Here is a 27,211-nt window from a genome sequence, read left to right on the forward strand (position 1 = left end):
GGACACTACAAAATGCTCCGCCTACGTGTACTTTCCCTCCCCCTGGTTTCTTCTATGGGAGAATGATAGTAGGAACCAAGATCTGGAGACTGAATGGGCTGTGCTCAAACCTCAATTTTAACACGTTCTCCCAACTATTGCCCTTGCAAGCAGAGTTTAGAAACCTCTGCTCTCAAAGTTACCCAGGACTAAACCAGTTCCAGCATCAGTCGGCAGAGGGCGTAAGAAGAGGCAGAAAAGTTTATTTTCCACCACATACGCGAAGAAGGATGGCGCGAGGTAACACCACTGAGGCAATACTGAGCTCTGCGCAAGGGAACTGTCAAACTCGGGCGTAGGCGTGCGCCCCGGGCTGGGGGTGGGGGGGTAGGGTTGTCACGTGAGGCCCGGCGGTCAGCTGACTAGTGCCGTAGTTTCCCAGGCAGGGCGGACCCCAGGCGAGGGCTGCTGTTGCTGATTAGCGGAGGAGGCTCCAGAGAGGCCGCACTCTCGAGCAGGTCCTTGACGCTCTGATTGGCTTAGCTCGTGTCACGTGGTGGTGTCGTACGCGTGCGCCGAAGCTGTGGACGCCGACTGGTGGTTGCGAGTCACGGGTCTTCGTGCGCCGATTAACAGGGGCGGGGCCAGCGGGGCGAGCGTCGCGCTCCACGTCGCGCTGGTTGGTCGGCGCGGGTCACATGGCGCCGGGCAGCAGGCGATACGTGCCGGTGCGACGTCAACGCAGCCTGCTGAGCTCCGCCGATCCGCCTGGCGCGGCGGGTGCTGAGTTCTCCGAGGGCCGGGCCGGGCCGTTTGCTGAGTCCCTTCGCGGCTGCCATGGACAATTCGGGGAAGGAAGCGGAGGCGGTAGCGCTGCTGGCCGAGGCGGAGCGCAAGGTGAAGAACTCGCAGTCCTTCTTCTCCGGCCTCTTTGGGTAAGAACAGGGCCGAGGGGCTGGCGGGACCTCGGCAGAGAGAACGGGAGCGCGGCCTGAGGCGGCCGGGGAGGCACGGACGACTCGGGCCGAAGGGACGGAGGGAATTCGGGATAAGAGATAAGGCCCAAGGCAGCAGAGGGGACACAGGCTGAGAGCCAGGGGGCCCCGGGCCGTGCAGCGCGGTTTGAGGGGAGGCTGAGACAGCGGAGGGAATCTCGTACGAGGGGAGACAGGCCGAGGTGACACCATCTTGAGGCGACGAAGGGGATCCAGGCTGAAGACGGGCCAAGGGATGGGAGGAAACCTTGGGCCGAAAGTCTTTAGTCTGAGGCCTGGAAGGGGGCTCGGCCTGAAGGGATTGCGGAAGCCGGGAGGGCAGCAAGGTTGAGAAGCCTTTCGGAGCGCAGGGAGAGCCTACTTGCGGGATCCCAGGCGGACGCTATGGGGCTCCGGACTGAGATCACCTGCCCTAGGGGTTAACCTTCCCCAGGCCTCCGGTAGTGGATTTCCGGGGGCCAGGTGACAGGGTGAGGGCTGGTGGAATCTGATACCAGGCCGAGGGGATCGGGGCTAAGGTGGTTTGGAGGTGATGAGTTCAAGACTGAGGTGTGTGAGGATGCCTGGGGTGAGTATGCGCCTGGTTAGTGGTGACTAATCTAAAAAGTCTTATACTTAATGGGACCTGGGTGGAGGAGGCCCAGGGGTGATGGAGTTAAGTCTGAAGGCAGGGCGGGAGATCTGGGCCAAGGGGCTGGAGATCTCTAGGTGTGAAAGAGGTAAGGGGACTGAGAAAACCAAAAGGGGGCTGAGGACACGATGTTTGATCGTTGAATAAAGATTCAGAAGGAAGATCCCTCTGGCAAACTAGGAAAGGGGCCTTAAAGATGTTGGGGGACAACTCACACCAACAGCGTGGCAGACATTTCACATAAAATTCATGTTAGCTCAGACAAATAATGCTGATGATTCTCTTTTGAGGAATCTGAGTGGTTTAGGAGTGTCACAAAGTGTGGCTTTGCTACTTCATGATGTTGGGTAAATTGTTTAACTTCCCTGTTAAAGGGGAGTGTGGGGAAATCTATCTCATTGGTTTCCTTGGAGTGTTGAATAACAATATGTGTAAAGTGCTTAACTTGAGCTTAGCACGTGGTTAAAATTCCAGAAGTGCTAGCCAGCGTTATTAACATTTCTGTGCTTAAGATTTGGAACCTGGAGAGGACTGGAGGGGATGGAGGTAGGGGCCTGAGGGGAGAGGTCTGGGAGGAGTTGAGGGGATGCGGTCTGAGAATGAAGAAGCCTTTGTGTGACAGAGCAGAAAAAAGAGCTGAAATGGTGTGGAAAAAGGGCTCAGGTCCAGGGGTATCCAATAGGGTTAAGGGGAGGGGCTTGAGGCTCTGGGCAGAGGAAGTAGAAGGGAGGGGGAAGGCTGGGGGAAGGACCTGAAAAGGTGAGCAGAAGGCTGTCTGACCTGATAGGAGGCTTGCGAAAGGGACTGTGGGTTTGTAAAGAGTTGAGAAGAACTGAAGTGGGGTGCGGGGCACAGACTCAGGATCCAGAGAGAGGCAGAGACTGGGGATGGCTGTGGGATGGAAGAATCTTCCAGAAGTCTAGATAATGGGATTTGGAGGAGGCCCCGGAAATTGGAAGAGACTGAGTTAGGAACCCAGCAGAGATTGATAAGAAATGAAGGGAAGGTGAAAGGAGCCTCCATTGTTATTTAAGATTGAATAATATTTAGCAAAACTAATTTGAAAAAGTATCTGAGCAATGATGCCTAGTGCAAAGAAACATCCAGAGCTGATGGGATTGTAGGGGAGGAATTTTGATGTTAGAGACTGAGAAGAGAGAGAAGGTATGTATGTGCTGCTGCTTCTTTCCTCCCTGAAGCTCAAGTGCCGTGTTTGATGGTGGGGCCAAGAGCTCATTTTCAGGTAGTGAGTCATTTTCCTTGTGTGGCTCTGGGTGTCTGGTCCCTTCAGACTGAAATTCAGTGTACTGTTGGGTTATGCATGGTGGGAGCAGCTCAGTCAGGCCGGTCAGAGCCCTTGAGGCACATGCAGTCTGATTGGGAAAGCAAGACGAACGCTTGCCAAATCCAGTAAAGCAAGATTGTCCGATGTAATAGAGGGCTAAATTATGTTGTGCAAGTGAAGTTCCTGAAGTGGGAGGCAACGGCATGTCCTGGAGGAAGGCTCTTTGTGAGCAAGGCCCCAAGAAACCCTAGGATTTGCTAAAGGAATGGGGGCCTGGGAGGGTGTGGTAGGTTGCAGGAATAGTGTGGGGGGTGGGGGCAAGAAAAGTCTAATATGAGGGGAGGTTCTGTCTAGAATGATGGGAACTAGGGGACCAGGAAAGTCTTGTGAAGGAGTGGCTAGCCTGGCACCATCTTGGAGGATAAGTAGGGTTCTAGTGGGGGAACAGCACTCCAGGCAGAGGGAACAGCGTGAGCAATGGCTCAGAAGTGTGAAGGGCAGTGAATGAAGGTTTAGCTACAGAGAGTTCCATATTATTAGAATGTAAGGTTAGAGCAGGGAGGCTGGAGATAGGGAAGAGGGCAAGGCCCAGTCCCAGAGTGCTTTGTGAGAAAGAGCCTGGACTTGAGTTGCTGAAGAACACTGAGGAATTTAACAGGAGTAGGATGGCTCCTGTTCAGCTTTTGGAAAGATGAGTGCAGCAGCTGGGGGGAGGAGTGATGGGGGATGGAGGAGAGTAAAGGCAGGAGGCTGTGGCGGCTGTGACAGGTGGTAGCAGATAATGTGTCCTGAGTGCTCCCTCTGAGTCAGGCCCAAGCCAGGTCCTTCAGCTGCATTATTTCATCAGTGAAGGCTTCAAGAAGTCTGTATCTGCCCGTTCAAAGCCCATAAGTGGCAGAGGGGCATTCAGATCCAGGCCTGTCCAGTTCTAAAGCCCTTGCACTTAGCCCTTTGCTGTACTGCCTCTGCGGTTTCTCCTGGAGGCTTGAGGCCATTTCTGGGCCCTACAACAAAGAAGGATGTTGGGAAACTAAGTGCCTTGGGGAGTCCTGGGACATCCTAATCCTCTTCCTCCCACAACAGGGTAGTTTCCTCCTGTTTGAAAGAAGGAGCAGGCATTTTCATCATAGCTCTTGTACCTCCAGGAGGAATTGCGGATGGTGCGGAGAGAGGAGGGAGCAAGGAGAGAGCAGAGGGCATTGGGACCTGTAGGTGAGCCAAGCAAGGGTCCCTCATGAGCAGAAGTCCCTCATGGCACCTCCTTCCCCTTGAATATTTTACAACCTCCCTTATTTCCAGGCCTTCTGTGGTAACCTGGGACTGGAGAGGGGAGTGTGGGGCTTAGCTTGTCCCCATGGCATCTCTCTCCCCTGTCAGGAATCTCAGCGATGGCACCATCCCCTATTGGGAGGGCTCTGTCCATGTCAAAAGGGCCGAGCCAGACTGCGCACACCCGGAATCTGGGGTGATTACAGGTTTACCTGCCTGGGTGCTCAGGCCATCTTCATCGCTTTTCACTGTTTCTGGGTGGCCAGATGATAGGGGCTTTGAAGCGGTAGCAACAAATCAACTCCCTAGTGAGTGTAGCACAGCAGCTGGAGAGGGGGAAGTAGGGTATAGGGGAGCATCCCAGACTTCTCTGGAAGCAGAAAGGTAGAGAGTTCCCAGTAAAGCACAATAAGAAAAAGGAGAGGGGAGAGGGGAGAGGAGCTGTTTTCCTCCTTCCTGCCCAGTGTCTCCCAAAGGGATCCTGAGGCGCTCCCAGCTGAGCCCTTTGGCTGAACCAGAATTCTGTTCTCCGGGACTCTTCCTCGAACCTAGCATTCTTCCCTGCCCCCCCTCCCCACCCCAGTCCAAAATAAAAACTCCTTTCCATACGAATATGAATAGGAAGTTTCTTTGTCTGTGAAATGAAAATCAGAAGAATACCTGCTTTGTAGGGTTGTTTTAAGTAGTGGTGAGCTCACATGCATGACCCTGCTGAGTGCATACTGGGCAGTAGCTGCTGTCATTAGGTGTTGTTATTGGAAGTTGAGCTGGAGGTGATGGAGAAACAGAGGTGACCAGGTGTTCTATATACTGATAGTGCATTCCTCAAGATCAGATATTGGCAGATCATTCCCTGTTTGAAATGCCTGCTGGCACCAGCACCCCCAGAGTCCTGGAGAGCCTGTTTGGCGAGGAAAGGATTGCTGCCAAGGTCAGGGATGAATTCTGCATTCTGGGCCCCCCTGGGGTCTTGGCTCCTGTGGAAGTGATTCCTGCTTTGCTTCTAGCCTTCTTTCAAACTGTACAGCACACAGAAATCCCCATTGCCTTCCCAGTGCCCTGCTGCCTGCCAAGAACCACCAACAAAAATTTAGTGTCTCTTGCCCAGTCTCAGAGTAGAGTCTTTCCTGGGGTGGTGTAAGGTTTCTGGGGGACTCTGGCAGTCATTTCGCTGCAGCCCAAGGGTTCCTTCTCTCCAGTGGTTGGGACTTTGCTGTTTGGGCATACTGAGGTGCTCCTCCTCTTTGGGAAGTGGCACTTGAGAAAGGTTTTCCAAAAAATCTCTTAAGAAAACCAAACACATTCAGTTCTCAGGCTATGAATATGTATAATCCTGTTGGGGTGCAGAGGGCATCAGCATGGGAAATCAGGAGTGCCTGCTGGGAGCCGCTGCCAGGCAGTGTGGCCGGTGCAGGGCTTACCTTGAAGCTTCTAAGAAGGGAGATGGGGCGAATGATATGTAGTATCACCTATGGTGGGAAGTGGGAGGCACCAGTGTCTTTGGGAACCAAATGAGGGTGACAGTTGATCTGGGCGTGGAGAAGGTGGATCTCCCAGTGAGATTTCAGAATAGGTGAGCATTTCTAGAAATCTACTCTCTGCAGGACTTAGGTTGATTGAGTGCCTGCTCTATGGCAGGGCCCTAGCCAGCTGCTGCCGGCAAGTGCTCCCAGTCTCTGGCAGCCCTGAAAGGTGTGGGGGCGCAGAGCTGGCATTTGAGTCCAGGCCTGTCTGACCAGAGTCCATGATCCACCCCCCAACAACCCCGCGCCCCCCCCCCCCCCCCACGCACACACACATGTACAGTGACTTGAACCAGCCAGCTGAGCTTTCAGTGCATTTCTCCACCTCTGCAGAATAGCCATACTGGAGCTCTTGCTCCGTGCTGCACGCTCAGCCAGATAGCAAGTCCACTTTATCTCTGTTACAGAAACTCCTGCAGGTCACTTTTATTGTCTCCGAAATGCACCTACAGAAACTGAGGCCTGGGGATTTCTAGCTGCAGGTTATATAGTTAGCACCTGCCTGGGACCAGCTTGAGCATCCCTTCTGCTCCTGCTCCTCTTCTAGAAGGCATGCCCTGGGAGTGTCCTGTGGTGCTTTCTGAGCTGTCGCTGTTACTCTGCACTGTGTGGAGAGGGGGAAGCAGAGTGGCTCCCAGGCTCTGCCCTGCCAGGTCTCATAGCCCTTTAGGCCTGGTGTCTGGGAGGCAGGGAACAGATTAGCTCCTGCAGGTGGTAGAGTGGGAGACGCTGACCACTCGGGTGCCGTCAGGTGGAGTAGGGAGACTGGTCACTGCCAGCTTCCCAACCAGAACCTGGATTTTTTTTGCCGTGTTCCCTCTGCCTGCGAGACTGTAGGGGGCTGACTTAATTAATTCAAGCTCCTGCCAAGAGGAAACTCAGCACCACTCCAGCAGAGAGCAGAGTCTACTTACTTGTCAAACTAAGGAAACTTGAGAAGCTTTGGCTTGTTTCATCTGTAAGAGAGGCTAGAGCAGACAGGGACCTTGTCCACCCTCCGTATCTTCCAGAAGACTCTTAGACACAGGGGGCTGGGGAGTGGGGGGAGCGCAGCCTCTCAGGTCACAGAGTGAGTCAGAGGCATGGGCAAGACTGAATTCTTAGGGTCTGAGGTCCCATTTCTTTTTTTTTTTTATTAATTTGTAAAAAAAAAATGACAAAAAGGAAACACAAACATTCTTAACATATGATCATTCCGTTCTACATATATAATCAGTAATTCACAATATCATCACATAGTTGCGTATTCATCATCATGATCATTTCTTAGAACGTTTGCATCAATTCAGAAAAAGAAAATGACAACAGGAAAAAAGTCAGACGTACAATACCCCTTACCTCTCCCTTTCATTGATCACTAGCATTTCAAACTAAATTTATTTTAACGTTTGTTCCCCCTATTATTTATTTTTATTCCATATGTTCTACTCATCTGTTGACTAGGTAGATAAATGGAGCATCAGACACAAGGTTTTCACAATCACACAGTCACATTGTGAAAGCTATATCATTATCCAATCATCCTCAAGAAACATGGCTACTGGAACACAGTCCTACATTTTCAGGCAGTTCCCTCCAGCCTCTCCACTACGTCTTGACTAACAAGGTGATATCTATTTAATGCGTAAGAATAACCTCCAAGATAACTTCTCAACTCTGTTTGGAATCTCAGCCATTGACACTTTGTCTCATTTCCCTCTTCCCTCTTTTGGTCTAGAAGGTCTTCTCAATCCCTTGATGCTGAGTCTCAGCTCATTCTAGGATTTCTGTCCCAGCTCCCCAGCTAGAACCTGGATTTTTTTTTTGCCATGTACCCTCTGCTGCAAGACTGTAGGGGGCTATCTTTACAGGTCTACACCCCTGGGAGTCATGTCCCACATAGACGGGGGTGGGGCAGGGGGGTGAGTTTGCTTGTTTTGTTGGCTGGAGAGAGAGGCCACATCTGAGCAACAAAAGAGGCTCTCTTGGGCCTACCAGTACCTGATGATATCAGTGTAGACAATCCCTTCACCTCTGGGCCCCAGCTTCCTCTTCTGTAAAGCAGAGGCAATATTGGTCCCCCAGGGTTAAGAAAGGGAAACACCATCAATTCTCAGGCTGCACTTAGTAGAATGCTGTTGGGTGCAGAGGACCATCAGCCTAGGAAATCAGGAGCTCCTGCTGGGAGCCCCTCTCAGGCATTGTGGCAGGTGCAGCGCCTGCCTCAAAGCTTCTAGAGGGGCGATGGCCCAACCAATACATAGTATTAGCATAAGGTGGTAAGAAATGGGGAGTGGGAGGCACTGGGCTCTGTGGAAACCAAATGAGGGGTGACACCCAGCTGATTCTGGGTGTGGAGAAGGTGTGGGGAGTTATACTGCTAGCTCTTTTGAGGTGAAGCACCTGGAAGGCAGGACGTGTACGTAGTGGCTGTGTCAGTGACCAGTGGAAGAGGCAGTAGTCCTCTGTGGGTGGATGCTGTCTGGAGAACTAGGATGGTCATCTTCAGTTTGGGGAGGGGAGGGGGGAGGGGGGCTGTGCCTGGGGCTCAGCAAAGGGGCTGGAGAGATTGGCCCTGCCTTATGACGTCCTTTAGGGAAGTGCAGGCAACAGGGAACGCATGTTTCAGGAGCCAGGAAGTACCCTGGAGACTGGGGAGGGTAGGACGGAGGCAGAGACTGCCCTGCAGACCCCCTGGCCCAGATCCCACGGGGCCGTCTGTGCATTCCTGGCAGTGCTCACCCCTCCATATGGCAGTCGCTGAAAGTTGGCGGCTGCTCTGTGCCTGGGAGTCCTGAGGCTGCTTCCTCTGCCTAGGGAGGGGGAAAAGGCAAAACTCATCGGGTAATTATAGACTGCCCTGCACCTGGCCAGCCCAAGCCAGTTCCTTCTCTTCCCATCTCCCAGTCGTGGGATGGGAGAGTGAAGCAGAGGGAGCCTGGGGGAAAGTCACTGGGAATGGACTGTCGGCTGTCACACTGCCTCTGGGCCCTTCAGAAGGCACAGTGCAGGTGGTAGCAGGAGAAGGCGTGGCCCCTTCCCCTCGGGGAGTTGGCACTTTTAGGTGGGGAGACTGCCTGTAGATGGTGAACATGGGCTGACCTGACTGGCAGGAAACATGTATGTTTACGCTGTGGAGAGACCACTTGGCAGAGCTGGGAACTGTTGCCATCCAGTCCCTTTTGTCCTGTTTTGAAATCTCCTCTGGTGTTAGATAGGACCTGAGCCCTGTTCTGGTCCTGCAGCATGGGGATACCGATGCCTCCCTCTTCAGCCTCGTTTCCTATTACTTCCTGCCCTGGAATCATACTGATCCGCTTCTCTTCCTTCAACTGGCCAGCCAAGCTTGTTTCTCTCTCAGGACCTTTGAGCGTTCCTCGCCCTCTGCCTGGAATGTTCTTCCTTCATTTCATGGTAACTGCTTAGTCATCCCTGAGGACTGAGCAGGAATCTCCCTGACTGAGGGGTCCCTCTCCCTCATCCTGCTAGAACTTAATCTCTCTGAAATGGTCCTGTTGATTTTCTGTTTATTACCAGCTTGTTCCACTTTGCCACCCAGGTCCTCCTCTGTTTGCTGCTGCTATCTCCAATGCGTTGTCCATAATAAATGCTGCTATAACTATACCTAGGATGAGTAAATGAGTTTGTGACTGCTTTCTCCAGGATCTGCCAGTGACCCTCAGCAAGTCATTTCCCTCTTTTGGAACCTCACTCCCATATCTAAAAGAAGAGGGTGGGATGCCATCTCTGAAGTGCCTTTTCCCTCTAGGGATCCACCTGTCATCTTCTGACCGGGCAAGGATGGAGACTAGAGTATTCCAGGGAGGCAAGAAGCAGGAGGCAGGCCTGGGGGCCTGAGCAGACGCTAATCCTTCATGCCTTTCCACCCCACAGTTTGAATCATGACAGTATGAAGGTGGCTCAGCTTAGTCCCAGAGCTGCAACTGACAGGCTTAGTTTTCTGTGTGTGCTCTGTCCCAGTGAGCTGAACACAAGCCCCGGCCGGGACTGACTGTTCATTGTTGATCCACCCAGCTTTGTGCCTTTCTGTGGGTTGTGCCATTCCTACTTGTCCAGGATCCTGAGCACTTTCAGAGAATACCCAGAGGTGGGAGGGGTGAGCAAAGGGGCCCATGAGGTGGGCAGAGCTGTGTTTGAGGGCTGTGAATGTGTCCCTTTCAGAGAACACACCAAAGAGCCTCTGGAGGCTTTTATGCAGTCGAGCCCCAAGAGACCCTTCTGATGTCTCTACTGCCAGGAGGTCATGAAAGTTCTTCACCTCTAAGGCCAGGAGTGTGTTCTTCCCAGATTCTCCAAACAGGGGCCCTGGCCCAACCTGTGTGGGGCAGGTTGGGGTGAGGTTGGTGGGGAAGACCAGGGCACTGCAGGCGGGTGTCCAGAGAGGCGCAATGCATTACCTGGTGCTGGTTCCTGGGATGCATGAGGCACAGGGAGGGACAATGTCTGCACAGCCCGGGAGGCCGGGGGGCAGACCTTTCATCTCTGTTGGAACCTACTTAGTGTGATTTGGATTCAGGATGCCTGGACCCAAGGGTGCTTGCCTGTCCTGGGGCTGGACTCTCCCGTCACTGGCCGCTGCTTTCCAGTGGATTGGTCTCTGTCCGCCCCACCCTCACCCTACCCCCCAGCCTGCTTGCTCATCACCTGGGGCCATTGTCAAAATCCATATCCCTGGGCCCCTCCTAGACCTACTGACCAGCCCTGTGGGGAGTGTAGCTGTGCAAGTCTAGTGTGACCACCCTCAGGAGCACTGGTGCTTCAAAGGAGTGGGCACATTGGCAGCTCTGCTCTAGCCTCTTGACTGAAGGTGTGGTCTGAACACATCTCCTAAAACCCCGCCTTGGAAACCTCCCTCCAATGACTAGCTGTCGTTAGTGTTGGCAGGTGTCCAGGTGCAGTAGTGGGGCAGTTGGACAGGGGCAGGGGTGGAATGGTGAAAATGACTTGTGGCGTTGAATTGGGGAAAAACCTGTTTTTCCTTTAAAAACACTCATGGCTGACAGTGAAGAGAATTGGCAACCTAAGAGCAAGGTGCTAAAAAAGGGCCCCCAGGATCAAGAAATGGGACAGTACCTCTTCTGGCACCCAGGGTAAAGTGGCCTGCACAGCACACCCTTAATTTTCTGATGTGCCCCTGTGTGTCTCCCAGGACCCTACTGTGGGACAGTTAGTGTTTTTGAGGGTGGTTTTGCCATTTTAAATGGTGCTGTGATAAATGGACATCCTTGTAGCTTCTCTGATTAGTTCATTAGGATAAATTGCTGGAAACTTTGTTCATTTCTAGGCTATAGAGCCAAATAGAAATCTTAATATTAAAATTATATACATTTACGGGCGGGCCGCGGTGGCTCAGCGGGCAAAGTGCTTGCCTGCTATGCCGGAGGACCTCGGTTCGATTCCCGGCCCCAGCCCATGTAACAAATACGGAGAAACAGAATACAATAAAACAAGAAAATGTTTAAAAGATGTTTCCCTTTCTTCCTTCCTTCCTTCCTTCTATCCTTCCTTCCTTCTCTCTGTCTAAAAAAAAAAAAAAATTATATACATTTTATTAAATACATAAAATATGCAGATGGTAAAAAAAAAATTCAGACAGTACAAACAAAGGGTTTGCAGTGACTAAGTCTACCTCCCACACCTGGCTTCCTGTTTGTAGACCCCACATTAAATAAAGGCTGTCTTGTGTATTTTTCCAGAAATATTCTCTGTGTATATAAACATGTCTTTCTCTTAAAAAACACAAATGGGCCCAGAGTGTATTAAGCAGATAATCAAAAAGTATTGGCTAAGTCCCTTGAGGAATGGGAGAAAAAATATGTAACTATTAAACTTTACCACCAGGGAAACCCCTGATACGGTGTCAAACATTAGGGACACCAAATCAGTAGGCCAAGCCCTTGATCTTGAGGCTTGTTCTTGTGAAGCTTATGTATGTAGCAGAGAAGCTTAGCCTACCTATTGGTATGCCTAAGAATCATGTCCAGAGGACCTCTTCTGTTGCTCAGATGTGGCCTCTTTCTCTCTAAACCCAACTCTACAAGTAAACTATGCCCTCCCCAGTACATGGGACATGACATCCAGGGATCAAAGTCTCCCTGGTGGCGTGGAAGATGACCTCCAGGGATAAACCTAGCCCTAGTACTGTGGGATTAACAATGCCATCCTGATCAAAAGGGGAAGAAGTGTGACAATAAGGTATCATGTGGCTGAGAGAGTTCAAATTGAGTCGAGAGCTTACTCTGGAGGTCACTCTTACACATGCTTCAGTTAGGCATTGCTACCTACCATAACTTGCCAAACTCCAACCAAAACCATTCCCGCCAATCCTAAAGAACATCTAGGATATTATATAAGATTCTACAAAGGTTCCAGGCACTAGGGTAACTTTCCAGAAACCTACAACCTCCAGATGGATCCCTGGACCAGATAAGTCCTGTAAAGTGTAGAGTACAGCCTCTCCAGAACATCAGTTAGTGCCATCTCCCTACCCCATATTTAAAAAGTTAGAATGGGCATAGCCCAAATAGCCGTAAACATCAAAGGTGATGATGGAGTTATACAGAGAAGGTAGGGTTTAACAAATATGATTGCTGAACTTTATATTTTAGCCTCCAATATCTTAAGAGCAGCTAGAAGTAAAAACCTAAAATTGTGGAATTGTATCCCATACCAAACTCTGAAATCTGTTCTATAACTAATTGTTGTGCTGTGCTTTGAAATTTATTATTTTTTTGTATATATGTTATTTTTCACAAAAAAGAAAAACAGTTTTCTTATAGTCTCCGGTGTTTTGGAGCAGCTAGAAGGAAAAATCTGAAATAGTGGAATGGTAACCCATGACAAACTCTGAAATCTGTTCTGTAATTAGTTGTTGAAGTGTACTTTGAAAATCATTGCTTTTTCTTTCTTTTCTCTGTATATGTGTAATGTTTAACAATAAAAAGTATTAAAAAAAAAACCAGAAATGGGGACGTTTTCTATACATGTTTTAAAATAGTATTTGTACCATATGTGCCCAGTCCAGAATTGGTAATGATCCACTTTAAAGATTGAGAAGTTCATTGAACACTGAACGACTGCAGTGTGCAAGGCACAGGGTTAAGACACTGTGGAAGCAACAGGGTGGCTAAAGGAGGCTGGTGGCCCCAGTATGCCCGCAGTCTCCTGGGGTAGGGGATTTACAGAGTGCCAGGGAAGGAGTGCTCCCCACTGTGGTCACCCAGCAGCCTGGGCAGGAAGAGGAGGAGACTGGCAGAGGCAGGCATGGGGAGGTGAACAGGAACTGCCCCTGACCACCCCAGTCCTCCCCACTGGGGGGCCCCAGCAGCCGGTCTGCTGCCATTGAGTGTGTCTTAGTACAAGGGGATGGGGGCCACAGACTTGTTCTTTTCTGAACCCGGAAGCAGAGGCCTGGGCTGCAGCTGGATTCTGGAGAAAGCTGGTTTCACCAGGGAGAGCATGTGGGTGGGGACACAGCTCTGCTGTCACTGAAGCAGAATGTCTGCTTTCTCTGATAGCAGACTAGATTGTCTGCTTATCTTATTTTTTTCCTTATTATTTTTTTTTAACCCTAGAGGCTCATCCAAAATAGAGGAGGCATGTGAAATTTACGCCAGAGCAGCCAACATGTTCAAAATGGCCAAAAACTGGAGCGGTATGTGATGGGCCCCTTCTCTGCTAGAACTCCCCCTTGGTTCTTTGTCCTTTTTGCCTTCAGTTTTCAGTCCCAAAGGCTGGAGGACTGACCTTAACAGTTCCCTCTCTCTTTGTGCTACATCTGGCATCAGAAACACTTGGGCCTTCTGTTGGATCATTTTGTGCCTACTAGGTTATTTTACAGGTCGGATCACGGGGGCTTGGAGACAGGATGTAAAGGATAGAGATAAATGGATTATTAACTCTAGATAGAGCCACATAGATTGATAAGCTTGTGCTCTTTGAAGGATTTGTCTCTAAATTCAGAATTTAAGGTTTCCCTGAAACTGCTCTGGTGTTTCCATTAACATCTGAATTCTGGGCTGGGGGATATTTGAATTGCTTCCAAGCAGTAATATTTTTGGTTTCTACCAGAGGAAGCCCAGCTGGGAAGTGCTTGGGCTAAAGCTTCTTTAATGGCAGTGCCTTCCACATGGGACTATATGGAGGGGATGTAAGGACATAAATATGATGTGAATTACAACTGCCATTTTCTGAGCTCTCTGCTAGGCTCCCAGAGTGCATGATTTAGTTGCGTGATCACAGCCACCCTTTGAGGATCAGTGCTGTCACAGTCACCGTTTTACAGATGCAGAGGTTTAGGCTTTGTTCAGACCCTTGCCCAAGCAGGCACAACGAGTAAGTGACAACCCGGATTCAGAAACCAGGGCTCTAACCTGCCCGAACTTGCTTGGGATTTGGAGCCAGCGCAACTTGGGTTTGCGTCCCAGCTCAGACTAGCTGGGTTATCTTGGGGAAGTCAGCTGACTTCTAATCTGTTTCCTTCTCAGTATAGTCTAGACCCTGCAGGCCCGCAGTGTAGATTCACACCCAGAGTGGTCAGCGCTCAACTCGTACAGTGACTCGGAGTCCTCATTATTACTGTTAGGGGCTCCCTCTTCCTAGGAGTGGGGAGGAAAACCTCTCAGAGGACTCAGCTCAGCACTCATTAGGAACTCCCCCGAGGTACCCAAGCCCTGCCTTCTAGGTGCTCTCATTCAAGGAAGGACACACTCTGGCAGCAGCGGTGTGTTGCTGGTCATGCCTCGCTTGGGCACCTGTTGCTCACTGCACACCTTGAGAGAGGGCATCCTGGTAGTGCAGCTTCGGAGACACTCACCCCTCAGGTGTAATGGTGGAGTGTTGTTTGGAGTCATAGCTGTTTTGACGTGGCTTTGAGGTTTGTGGTTAGACTCCAGTAAAGCTGGAGCTTGGTTGAGATCCACAAGCAGAGGTGGAGTCAGAGAGTTGGAGGATGTATTTAGGGAGCTAGGAACTGTCCGGTGGCCCAGGAGAGAGGCTAGGAAGACCAGCAGGCTAAGCCCAGTTCAGGCTGATTTCATAAGGCTTCGAGTATCCACAAGGATTTGGTCGAGGAATTGAAAGCAAGAGACACAGTGGTGGGGCCCAAGAAGGACCTTTCTAACCATGAAGATGGAACATTGGGGTAGCCTCGTGGAGGCAGGGTGGGAGGGCTCAGGGTAACATCGATTATCATTTCCTAAGAATATTTTTGGTTTCCTGAAAATTAACAGAGCTTTTCCTGAGCTTTCACAAAATACTTTGTACCTGAAGTCCAATGCACGCGTATTGTTATGCTCCCAAGTAATAAAATGCCTTTAGAGAAAGAATATTTATTTTTCAGTCACAGAAATGTTGCTTTCCCCCTAAAATTTATTGATTTCCCCCCACCCTCCAACTATGCAAACAAAAGCTCAAGGCTGTTTCACCTCTGATAGACCTGGTTTTTTTGGAAATTTTGCACTCAAATCAGAACTCTTAAAGATAATCAAGAAATCCTATGTAGTGAGAATCTGAACAGCTTTATTTTTTCTGCTGCTCAGGAGTTAACATGGCTGGGGGTGGCAAGGGTGCTAGGCCCTCTCAGTTCTCTTCTAGCTCAGGAACTCTGTGATTCAGCTTCAGCTGGAGGAGAAGGAAGAGAAGTAGTCTCAAAACTGAGCTGAGTATGGGTGTCGGAACTTCACTGAACCCAGGCCCAGGCCTCCATGGGAAGGAGGGAAGATCCTGTGTCCTCCCTCAAGCCAATTGAGGAGCCAGGAGCAGAATGGCCTGAGGCCCTTGGCAGGTGACCCTGTGCTGTGTCCTAGGTGGTGCCTTGCTCCTGGGGGCCTGCAGTGATTCTGCACGAGCGAATGTCGGCAGAGCCACAGGAGGCAGGGGGATTAGACAGGAAGAGCTTCTGGGAGTTTTGGGGAAAGAAATGGACTTGGAAAAGAGAGTTAGTGTTATTTGTTTCATCTTAACATCCCCTTTTTTCCTAAAGTACCACCACCACCATTCAGCCTGCCCTTGGCCTCTAGTGGTGCTTCTGAGTGCTGCGGTGCGAGGGCCTCCTTGGAGGATTGCCGAGGTCATGAGGCCTCCAGTTCTCTGTAGCTTTCATAGCTCTCAGCGCTATCTGCCTTCTCCTTGGACCTTTACAAGCGTTAATCTGGAGATGCTGGTAAAGACTAGGGATGTGGTATTTCAGCTGGGCACACCTTGCTGTCTTTCTGTACCCCTGGGGCTTGAGGCCTTCTCTGCAAGGCAGCTCCCTCCCTCTCTCCAACATCACCAGGAGCCTTGTCCGAGGGTCAGGAAACCTGAAGTCTAGACCTCAACCTCGCTCCCCCAGGCCTGTGTCTTCCTCTCTTGAGGAATGCAGAATTCCTGAGAGCTTGACCCACCCCAGGGCAGTGTCTCTGTGGCTTTATGAAGTATGGAGCCCTGCTAAGACCAGATCACTCTTTTCTGTTTCAGCTGCCGGAAACGCTTTCTGCCAGGCAGCCCAGCTGCACCTGCAGCTCCAGAGCAAGCACGATGCTGCCACCTGTTTTGTGGACGCCGGCAACGCATTTAAGAAGGCCGACCCCCAAGGTGCGGGACTTTGAGGCCTTTCAGGGCCAGCTGCCTGGAGCGCCAGCCAAGTACTCTCAAGATAAGGCTTCAGGTTTCTTTGCGGCTGTTTTTTTCCAGTGGCCAGTGTGCAGATAGGGAGGCACTCGAGGCAAGCCAAGTGTTAACTTCAAAATTGGCTCTCTTCCATTTGGCATTTGTATCCGCTCCAAGCCCTCCTTCCCTCCAAATACTTTGTATGTGCATCTGATCACTCCCTTAGCCTGCCGAGCAGTTGGGAGTGGGAGTTACATTTCAGACCCACCGCATGCCAGGGAGAGAGGAAAAATCTGTTCTGTTGACAGAATTACCATACAGAAGGAGGAGGGGGAATTTCTGAGACCAGCCAGGTAGGAGTTGCTGCCAAAAAAGGAGCGGAAATTATCCTAACCTAGCTTCTCCACACCCTGGGGGGAAAATCAGATAAACAGAGCCTGAGATGTAGTTGCCAGAGAACAAGTCACTTAAAATGAGACAGTGTTGGGGACTGAAGCCCAGTGTAGGGGTGACGCAGAGCAAGCAAACCTTTTATCCAATTGGGCTCATTCTGAAGTGAAACCTTAGCCATTGGAGTCCCAACTTTTGAGTCTTGTGGGCAAGTAAAGGTTACTAACTTTTCATCTTAGCAAGCAAAGACGTTTAAAATAAATGACCATCCACAGTCATTGTCCTTTCAGAGAGGAAAATAAATGAGCATTGATAGGTGATACTTAATCTTGGAATGAGAACGTGTCCTGCCCCAGAGAGGACAGCCTGTAACAGGGCACGGAGGCCACTCCTAGGATTGATGCACACTGGGCTGCTGCACAGCATTCGAGATGACAGTCTGCATTTATCAGGGGCAGTTGCCCTGTGCATCCCTCCTGCAGGCATCCCACAGTATGCCTGGTGGCCCTGGTGGTGGGCTCAGGCCTGGGAAGCAACATGGGGCCAGCTGGACCATTGTCTGGTATACGAAGCTGAGCAGGCCTTGCTGCGTGGTCTGGAGCAGAGTAGCTATGTGGGTAACCTGACAGTGACCCAAGGCAGCCCTGGGTTTGTTTGCAGCTTGAGGCACCCAGGGGGGCCTCTGTATCCCCCCACTCCTCCCTTCTGCCTTTCCTTCTAGTCCCTGGGGTACTGGTTGGCCTGGAGATGCCACTGGTTAGCGTCTTTGAGGTTCAGCTGCTGCTCTGGAGTGACCGGAAGGACTTTTTTGGGGGGTGAGAGTCGAGGAGACACCAAGCGGTTGATGTATGTGCACATTATTTGCTCTCTACACAAACTCCAGCACTTCCTGTGGATAGGCCCTGCTTGGCATCAAGACTCTGTGTCCTTTTCTGGCTTTCTGCAGGGTATGTACCCAGTGCTGGCGCCAGAGGCTGGGATAGGATCAGTGCTACAGGTGCAGCTTGTTCCTGGCCTTATGAAACCCTGAGGGAGTGAAGGTGCCCCAGACTGGTGGGAAAGCAATAAGTAGTTACAGCCTACAGGATTTGCCCTGCAGAAGCTGCCCTAAGGGAGCATGGCGAGCACTTTGCGGGACTGCAGATAGCTGCCATGGGAGATGGGGTGTTGGGGGTGGAGGGTTGACCAGGGGGAGACCTCTGGGAAGCCAGAAGAGCGGTTGTACAGTGGAGAGCCTAATTTGGGCAGAGTTGGGGAGCGGGAGCCTTGGCTGGAGTCCTGAGTACTGGTGCTGAACAGGGTGGGGTGTTGGAGCAGTGGCCCAGCCTCACTAGCCTCAAAAGTACCAACCCCAGCCACCAGTGCTGATGTCTCCGAGCCAGGGACAGGCTAGCTGGGGATGGGAGGAGATTGTGTGTTGGCACCAGGGGGTGACAACTGCCTTGTGACTGGGAGCAGCTGTTCAGTGGCAGCTGTATGTTGGTACAACGGACAGAGCCATGTGGTTTTGGCCGCCAGCCAGCAGCTGGCTGGGGAGGTCCCAGCTCCCCTTGTGATGTTGGGCACGTGGCACTTAATCTCACTGAGCCTCCATTTCTTCACCCATTAAAGCACAGAAGATGAGTGGAGAGTGTGTGCATCGGCCTAGTGGGGTACCTGCTGTGGGATAAGTGTTCAGGAGGAGGTGCTGTTCGGGGAGGCAGCCCTTGGTGCCCCCTGCCTGATGGGGCTCCCTGTAACCGCTGCCTCTCAGCCAGGAGCCTTGACAATAGACTGGAGGGGGGCCAACTTGGAACCCTGTCAGTTTTTCGGGGTAGGTGGCCCTCCCTTAGTCCTGGCTGCCTCATCTGCCTCCAGAGCTGGTGCTTTCCTGCAGGAGCTCCTCCTGACCCTCTGGCAGTAGTCGGTGCTAAGTGCGGCAGAGGTCTGTCAGGAATCCTGACACTGGGGTATAGAGGATGTTCCAGCTGTCACTGTCCTCAGAATTCCCCAACTGCAGCCTGACTGCTCTGTGCGAGCTCAGGATAAGAAGGCAGATTAAAAGGGCAGGGCCCCAGCTGCCATTTACTGGCATCCACTGTGTACAGGCCCTTGGCATAGCCTTTTAACCTAGTCAGCTTCCTCCCAGCATCCTGCAGTGTGCCTTAAAACACAGAAGGAAGCAGCCTGTGAACTGGCGGCTGAAGGGGAGCCTCAGCCAGGAGGGGAAACGGAGCTTGGCATCCCCAGGGATGTGACCGTGGTGTGCATGAGCGGCTAGAACAAGATAGGTAGAGAGCCCTGCACTGCTGCCCGTGCCCTGTCTGCCCAAGCCAACACTTTCCAGGCTCTGGGCCTCATTCTCCCCATCTGTAAACTCAAGGCCTAGAGCTAGGTAACCACTGTAGTCCCTTTGCAGCACCAGCTCTCTGTGGTATGTGTATATGGATGGTTGGCAGAACAAAACTTGTAGCGCCAGCGCCTGGGCCAGGCATTAATTTGGGTTTTGTTCTGTCCCCTTCAGGCCATCCTCTGAAGGGCTCTGGGGGCCCAGGGTCTAGCAGGGCATCAGCAGCTAGTCTGGTAGGGCTGCCAACAGGCTTGACGGAGCAAGGGGTAAAGGGGATTGGACCCCATGAATCCGGATCACTGCCTGGGGATAAGCCTTCCTCCCTGCTGCCGCTCCAGGGCCTTGCTGACAGCATACCACAGCCAGACCCAGGGTGGCAGCTGCAGGGAGCCTGTCCTCCCAGGGGAGCTTCCAGCCTCTCCCCAGCTGTTACTCTCACCAGGGAGTGGCCTTTGTCCCTTTGCCTGCGAGGTGCTAGGTAGGGCCTCCTGGGCTCCCTGACGAGGAGAAGGAGCTGGTGAGCAGAGAGTAGTTTGGGGCATCTCCATGGAGGGTGGGGGTGGGAAGGAGGGCATGCACACCTGCCCCTCCAGCCAGCCCAGGAGGAGCCCACGACTGCCTTTCTCTTCTTCCGACTGTGCTGCAGCCCAGCCGCTGCCTCATGGATCGCCTTAGGACTTGCTGGAACGGCAGTGTGTGTGCACGTGTTATCATTCTTTTGTTGTGTTCTCTCTCTTTCCTTCTCTGCCCCCGTTTTCCTTCTTTTACTCCTCCCTAGTGCCTAAGCTTGCAACTGTCAGTCTCATAGACTTGACCGGGGTACATTCTCTAAACCTTTTTCAGGTCCCTAAAGGCTTTTGAGAATTGGGTAAAGCTCCCTTCTCCCCGAGACACCCACTTTTTGCACATAAATTTAGGGGAGTTGATGGTTCTCCAGAAGCCCTACCATGGTGTGAGATTAAGAGCCTCCAAACAGAAGTCTCCCAGGAAATAAGTTTTGTGTTCCAGGAAGAGTGTCAGCCTCTCTAGGGCAGGCCCAGGCCTTTTGTCTCTGGTATCTTTACTCAGGGTGTTCACACAGGCCTGTCTCACCCTGCGGATCTTGCAGATGCCCTGGGCTGCGGGCTGAAACTCGAACCCGGACCCAGCCCAGAGCCTAGGCTCACTGCCCTTTCCTCTGCCTCACCCTTCCTGCCTTACCCTCAGCACCGCTCTCTTCTGAGATGCATTCAAACGGTGTTAAAGAAAAAAAAATCCACCCTGAGAGCTCAATTCTGCTAGAAAATTCCTCCCACTCATGCTTTTCTCCTCCAAATAACATGTAAAGGAAAAAAAAAACCACCTTTTCCAAATTTAAAATTTTGCAAGAGATAGTACAACAAAGGTAGCCCAAGTCCTCCTCTCAAGTCATGTGGTTAGTTTAACTTTTCTGGTGAGTCCTGTAGTTTGAGAGGAGCCATGGCTGGCAGTGCCAGGTTAATTCCAGGAGCACACAGCAGGGGCCGGACATGGAGATGTGGGCAAGGGAAGCATGTGGAGATGCCATGCTGGAGGGGCCTCATGTTTGCCTCATCCTCCTGCCGCCTTCCAGAGACAAGGCCAGACGGGCGTGGATGGGGCTTGTTCGGGTAGAACCTGGGCATCCCTGTGTCTCCCAGGACTGCCTCGGGTGCCTCCAGGGCCACTGCTGAGCTTTGAGAGTAGAGAGTTGACAGTCCTGGCTCCACACACCCCCAGGGGAGTCTTAACCATCAGTTCAACCTGGCGCTGGCTAGCCCTGTCCCCAAGATTACCAGGAAGGTGGTGACATTGTGGCAGCTCAAGGGAGAAGGCAGCAAGCTCCATTAGCAGGGCTCCCTGGCCCAACCCGAAATGCACCCAGCAAGTCGTTGTCTGCAGAGTAAATTGGCCTGGCCAAGTTCCTGGGTGCAGGAATTCCTTCACCTTAACTTTCAGCCCTGGCAACTCCTGGATGCCTGTTGATCGCTCTGCAGGCACCTGGCAGCATCTTGCTCCTGTGTCTTCCTCCTCTCTCCAGATTTTGCTGAGAGGGCCTCAGTTTCTCATTTCTCCTCCCCACCCCTTTTTTTCTCCTCAGAGGCCATTAACTGTCTGATGAGAGCAATAGAAATCTACACGGACATGGTAAGGCCAACTTGCTTTCCTGCTCTCGCACCAGCCTCGGGGGTGGGGTGGTGGAAGTGAGAGGACTCAGGTGGTTGTGCTGTGGGACCCACCAAGACCTGAGCGGGGAGCACTGTCAGGAGAGGTTCTCCCAGCTCATTCCACCCAGGAGCCTGACAGCCCCCTCCCCATATTCTGCCTCCTCTCCAGAGGCCATCATTGTTTTTGTTTTAAGAAGTTGCTGTGGGGGTAGGGGTCGACCTGTGGAGTGGCCTTTTTCCCACCAGGTTTCTCTCTTGTTGAGTTCTGCACAAAAGGCCAGAGGGGTGGGCTCAGCTGCCTGTCCTGCCCTAGAACCCTGGGCTCTCCCTGCTCTTGGCTGTTTCCCTCCTCACACCACCTCTGTCTCCTCCGGCCTCCTGCCGGCCAGGCATCTTCAGGGCCAGCGGGTAGGAGTGATGAGAAGAATACTAGCAGGGCCACTCAGCCAGACTTTGAATGCCTGTGAGGTGGATGCTGTTAAACTCATTTTTCAGTTGAAGAAAAGAGGGTTTAAGGCATGTGACTTGCCTGGGAACATAAGGCTGCAAACAGGAGTTCCTAAGAGCCATGCTAGATTTGGCCGAGCCCCGCCCCCCCCCCCCCATGCCCTTGACAACTGCCCTCGGCAACGTGTGGCCCTGGAGGAGCCGCCCTGCATGCAGAGCAAGGGCAGGGCAGGGCGCTGGTACACTGCGGGGGGGGGGGGCGGGGGGCAGCGTGTCTTAAGACCTCCCTGAGGAAAGCCCCAGGAAGACATGGAGTGGGCATGAGGATTGGGGTGTGGTTCCCCTGAGCAGTGGGGAGTCTCAGGCCTGGTTTCTCCAGAGCTCAAGGTCAGGTGGCTGTGGCCCTCTCTGCAACCATCTATCAGGTATCCCCTAGGAACCGGGCCTGTGCCAAGCTCTCTCCCACCTTTGTTCTGCTGCTCTGTGCCTTCCACCTGCGCCCTTGTGGACAGGATGGAAACAGGCCAGAGGTTCAGAGTGACTCACCCAGTGTTGCCTGGATCGCGTACCACTTGCACCCCATTCTCTGTGACTCCTAAGCCCTCCCTGTAAAACCTTGAGCTCTCTTGTCTCTCATCCCCCTCTCTTCTGCATACCTTACCCTTCAGGTGTGACTGAGGGGCAGGGATTGCCAGCTGGTTGGGACCTGAAGGGTCCTGGGTGGGGTAGAGTGGGGCTGGGCCTATAGGATGTCCCTGGTCACCAGCTGACCCTTCTCATGTCCTGCCCAGGGCCGATTCACTATCGCAGCCAAGCATCACATCTCCATTGCTGAGATCTATGAAACGGAGCTGGTGGACATCGAGAAGGTCGGCGGGCCGCCATGCGGGTCGGGATGGGGGTGGGGTGGGCTTCCCAGACACACAGAGTGCACAGGCTTCTCTTTCCTCTACACCCCTTGGATCTCCTAGCAGCTGAGGAGCAAAGCAGGGGTGTGGGGCACTGGTACAGCTTAGCCAAGGCATGTTTTGCTAATGGAGTCTGACTGTGTCCCAGGGCTGAGACCTGAGGGTGACAGGGGGATCCATTAGGGAGCCCCTGGCCTCTCCTCCCTCCCCTGGAGCCCACACCTCCCCCTCACCTGCCAATGTCTCCCCAGGCAGTCGCTCATTATGAGCAGTCGGCAGACTACTACAAAAGCGAGGAGTCCAACAGGTAACTCGGGCATCAGGCCCGCCCCCCACCCCACCCCCGCTCCTGCCGCCCCGTAACCCTCAGGAGATACAAGACCTGCCACCGCTACCCACTTCTTTCCCCTCACACACAGCTCAGCCAACAAGTGTCTGCTGAAGGTGGCTGGCTATGCCGCACAGCTGGAGCAGTATCAGAAGGCCATCGATATCTACGAGCAGGTCAGGCCACGCTCCACACCCTGCCTGCTGAGGGCCAAGCACCTTCCCGGGCGCCAGTGCCTGCTTCCCGTCCCACCTCCCAAGCCTGTCCTCTTTTCTCTCCATCTCTCGCACCCTCTCTTCCCTCTCTCCTTCACACTTTATATTCTGCCTGGCTAACTGCCTTCTCTGCCCACTGCCCAGTGAGGTGTCCACCTTCTGCCCAGATCGTGTCCTTACCTCATCCCCTCACGGAAGCTTCCCAGATGGCCCCAAGTGAGACAGGCTGCTAAGCATCAGAGCTGGGGAGGGAACAGGGAGACTTGCTGAGGCCCAGGGAGTAGGTCCCCTCCTCTGCGGTGGGAGGGAGGGAGGGTTCACATGGGGGACCCAGGCTCCCCTCTGCTGTGAAGAGGGCTGGGTGGGCACCTCAGCTGTCCTGATGGGTTCAGCCTGGCGGGGAGAAAGGCAGGCAGCTGGCCCTGGGGGAGAGTGGGGCGGGCGCCGCCTCTCATGTTCCTGCCACCTGCCACCCCCTGCCCGCTGATGTGCCAGCCTCCCGTCGGTCCCGACAGCAGGGCCGCCTCCACCCCACCCCTTTGGGTGCCTCGGGAGCCCACAGCCACCTGGCCTCAGCCTTGTAGCTGCACCCCCCACCTCCCTCCCCATCACGCTCTGGTCCTCAGCACTTGCTCACCACTTGCTGATTCCTCCCTGCCCTTGGGGTCCTGGGCAAGGGGGCCTTACCCCAGTACTTGAACCCAGCTCACAGCTGGCCCCTAAGTGCCTGGCAGATGACGCTGCCCAACCCTGAGCCCACACTTGGCCACAGGTGGGGACCACTGCCATGGACAGCCCTCTTCTCAAGTACGGCGCTAAGGACTACTTCTTCAAGGCAGCCCTCTGCCACTTCTGCATCGACATGCTCAATGCCAAGGTGAGCCCCAGCCAGGGGCCCTGGGCAGAGTCTGCCTGGTGTCAGTTTTCGGCCTGCTGGCCATGCTGCCTCGCCGCCTCACCCACAGCTCTTGGGCCTGGTGCTGGCTGGCCTTCTGACAGGAAGCGCTTGTTTTCACCTGGGGTGTTTCTGTTGTCGGGCCACCTGCCTGGCCTTGGAGCATTTGCGTCCCCACTCCTGGCCTGCTGTGCCATGCTGGGTGTCAACCTGAGGGGGCTCTTTTTGAGTCCTTCATGCACCCCCGTGAGGTAGATGCCAGCATCACCTCGTTTTACACCTGAAGGTGCCGAGGTTGACAGGAGAGTGCCTCACTCAAGGCCACGTGACTAGTAAAATTTGTTGCCTCAGGATTTCAGATCTTTCTCACTTATAAGTTCATGATTTTAACCTTAGCCTGCCTACCCACCCCACCATTTTCAGGGCTTCTGGGCAGGAGGAAAGGTGGTCACTGCTAGGTGGGGAGTAGGGATTGGCAAAAGGGAAGAAGTTCGAGAGTCAACATAGATTTGATTGGCCAGAGTTCCCTGGCAGAGCCCTCTGGAGGGAGGGTCTGAGACTCCCTGGTTGTCTTTAGCTGCCCTACCCCCACATCAGTGCCTCCAAAGTTTAAATAGAAACACCTGCTCCTTTTTTGGGTGTCTGGCTCAGGTTCTAGTGTCAGGCTGGGTGCACATTCCTGCCTTACCATTTGCCTTGTGTCCTGAGCAGTCCTGGCCCTTGTCTGGGTGCTTGTGAGGTTTAAAGGCAGTCCCGTTGAGGTGCTCCACACCAGGCCTGCCTCTGGATGTCTTCAAACCAGGCAGCTGTCATCACTTGTCCCCATCCTGGTGAGCAAGGTTAGAGGAGGAGGGCCCAGCATGGAAGCAGCACTGGGAAACCCTCCCTGTCCCAGTTATCTCTGCAGCTGGGTATGCACTGAGCTCGGCACCATGGGGTACCGCCAGGGGATGTTAGAGGCAGGGGGCAGGTGCCGAGGATCCCCTGACAGGCCGGTGCTCTGGCTACCCCTTTCTCTCTGATTAACCTTTCCCTCCCTCCCTTCCTCCCTGTGCTCAGCTAGCTGTTCAGAAGTATGAGGAGCTGTTCCCTGCTTTCTCCGATTCCCGGGAATGCAAGCTGGTGAAAGTGAGTGGGGCTTGGACCCTCGGTGCCCCTTTTCTCTGACCCCTTTTGTGTATCTGGCCCTGGACAGGGCACCCAGAGAGACAGGGCTGGGCAATCACAAGGCTCGGCCTCCAGTTGTTATATTCACCAAGACTTGCTCAGGTTCTCAAAGCTTTCTTTGTTTTATTTGTCTTCCTTCATCTATCATTTTGGTCTTAGTTTTCTGATGAGAAAAGTGAGGCTCAGGCTGTGCTGGAGCAAAGGGCAAGGGTGGGGCTCTTCTGTGTCACTGGGCTGTGCCCAACATGTGCAGTTTCTGACTGGGCAGGTATGAGTAGGACATAGCCCCTTTCTCCCTCTCTGTGTGGGGTCCCCCAGTGCCCGCCCGCCCAGCCAGCCAGCCAGCCAGCCAGCCTGTGCTTGGATCTGATGCAGTCAGGCCTCAGGCCAGCCAGACTCCCCAACCCTTGCTTGCTATTTTCTTGCAGAAATTGCTAGAAGCTCACGAAGAGCAGAATGTGGATAGCTACACTGAGGCAGTAAGTGTTGTGGGGTGCCGTGTCCCCTGTTAGAGGTGACACAGAGACCGAGAAGCAGGGAACTCGTCCTGGGCCCTGGGTGGGGGAGCTGGGATTCAGACCCACGTCTGCCTGCCCCTGAAGGCCAAGGTCTTTGCACTAGGCAGAGTCCCCCTGAGGGCTGTCTTGGGCCTGGTGCTTTAAGTGACCCAGAAGAGCGGGTGGAAAATGAGTTGTATTTTATCCTCCAGCCACTAGGGCAGGCAGAAGAGGTGGGATGGGGACGGAGGACTGGGGATGGGAGCATTGGGAGGACCATCTTCTCAGCCCTGCCTTCCCTGATCCAGCCTTGCAGACGTTGCTCCCTCCCCTTTCTCTGTTCACTAAGTCTCTGGAACTGTCATGTCCAGCTTAGGCCCTAATCCTGTACTCTGGACTGCTGCTTTGGAGCATGTCTTTCTCTGGATGCTCCCTCAGGAATTCATTTTAACACTTAAATAAGGCCAGAGACCAAGCCCCTCTGCTTCATTTGTCCCCCAATGTCAGATGTTGGGAACTCAGCCACGGAGCACCTGAGGAGGGGGCTATGGCAGGGCTGGGGGTTCTCTCTCTGGCCTCTCTCTCACTGTGCTACTCTGCTTGGGCTTTTTTTCACATCTCCATACCTACCTTCCCCTGTCCATCACACAAGGAAGCTGAGCCTTTTTTTAAAACCTGTATTTATCCCCCGAAAGACTAGTCATATGTCCAATGATAAGGACGAGAAGGGTGGAGAGTATGGTTCTGGGGCGGGGCAGGGAGTATGGGGCTGCCTCTCACCCTGCCGTGCCCCCAGGTAAAGGAGCACGACTCCATCTCGCGGCTGGACCAGTGGCTCACCACCATGCTGCTGCGCATCAAGAAGACCATCCAGGGGGACCAGGAGGATCTGCGCTAGGCCCCACCCCCACTTCCTGTCCGCCTTGCCACTGGGCTGTTGGGCTCCCGGGCCCTCCAGTGAGGGTCGGGCCTGAGTCCTGGGGATGGGGCCCGAGGCCTGGGCTGCGGGATCTCCCCTTCCCCATCCAAGGCAGAGCAGAGGGCATAGCCAGGCAGGCTCTGCACAGCTTCTCTGGCACCAGAGGCTGGAGCCTGCTGGCTGGACTGCCACCTCTCTGTTCTTGCCATGCGCATGCCCACCCCCACCCCTTTATTTAAGCCCCCAGTGGTGCCCATGTACCACCCTCACATAACCAGCTATGTAGAATCTTGGGGAAAGACCTGTGCTGTGGGTACTGCTGGCAGGTTGGGGTCAGTGTTAGGTTTTGGTCCCTCATCTCTACACCAGCTTGAGTTGGGAAGCTGCATCTGTCTCCTGGTCTTCCCGCAGCCGACCTCTGATCACATGTAGCTGCTGAGGTTTGCTGTCACCACCAGGCCAGGGCTCTTTCCCACTTCAGCACCAGGAGCCCCTCTGCCCCTGCAACCCCAACCTCTCAGGTTAGACCCCGGGCCCCGAAGCTGAGAGAGTTCCTGTGCCTGTCTAGCGTCTGCTCCTTCCCTCCTGCTTTGAGGTTCCATCAGTCGGAAGCTGCAGCTGACCCAAGAGAGAAAATTAAAAAATACCACTTTTGCATGAGTCTCCTCCTCTTCATCTC

At 53.2% G+C, this 27,211-nt stretch overlaps 1 protein-coding gene and 1 long non-coding RNA gene across 2 annotated transcripts; one reads left to right on the plus strand and one right to left on the minus strand.

Annotated features, from left to right (window-relative positions):
* The first annotated feature begins 659 nt into the window (after nucleotides 1–659).
* Nucleotides 660–27,187, plus strand: NAPA (NSF attachment protein alpha). The gene is made up of 11 exons (XM_077131323.1): nucleotides 660–914; nucleotides 13,257–13,336; nucleotides 16,141–16,257; nucleotides 21,090–21,136; nucleotides 22,395–22,472; nucleotides 22,763–22,818; nucleotides 22,931–23,015; nucleotides 23,827–23,931; nucleotides 25,009–25,077; nucleotides 25,545–25,595; nucleotides 26,410–27,187. Exons 1-11 carry the CDS (start codon nucleotides 817–819, stop codon nucleotides 26,509–26,511), a joined length of 888 nt encoding a protein of 295 aa, XP_076987438.1. The 5' UTR covers nucleotides 660–816; the 3' UTR covers nucleotides 26,512–27,187.
* Nucleotides 15,190–24,991, minus strand: LOC143658911 (uncharacterized). Its single transcript, XR_013163366.1, has 3 exons — nucleotides 24,638–24,991; nucleotides 23,235–23,296; nucleotides 15,190–15,303 (listed from the first exon to the last, which is right to left on the minus strand). It is a non-coding gene; the product is annotated as an uncharacterized LOC143658911 (long non-coding RNA).
* Nucleotides 27,188–27,211: the final 24 nt, after the last annotated feature.

Source organism: Tamandua tetradactyla, chromosome 16, assembly GCF_023851605.1.
Source record: "Tamandua tetradactyla isolate mTamTet1 chromosome 16, mTamTet1.pri, whole genome shotgun sequence".
In the NCBI taxonomy this organism is placed as follows: Eukaryota; Metazoa; Chordata; class Mammalia; order Pilosa; family Myrmecophagidae; genus Tamandua; species Tamandua tetradactyla.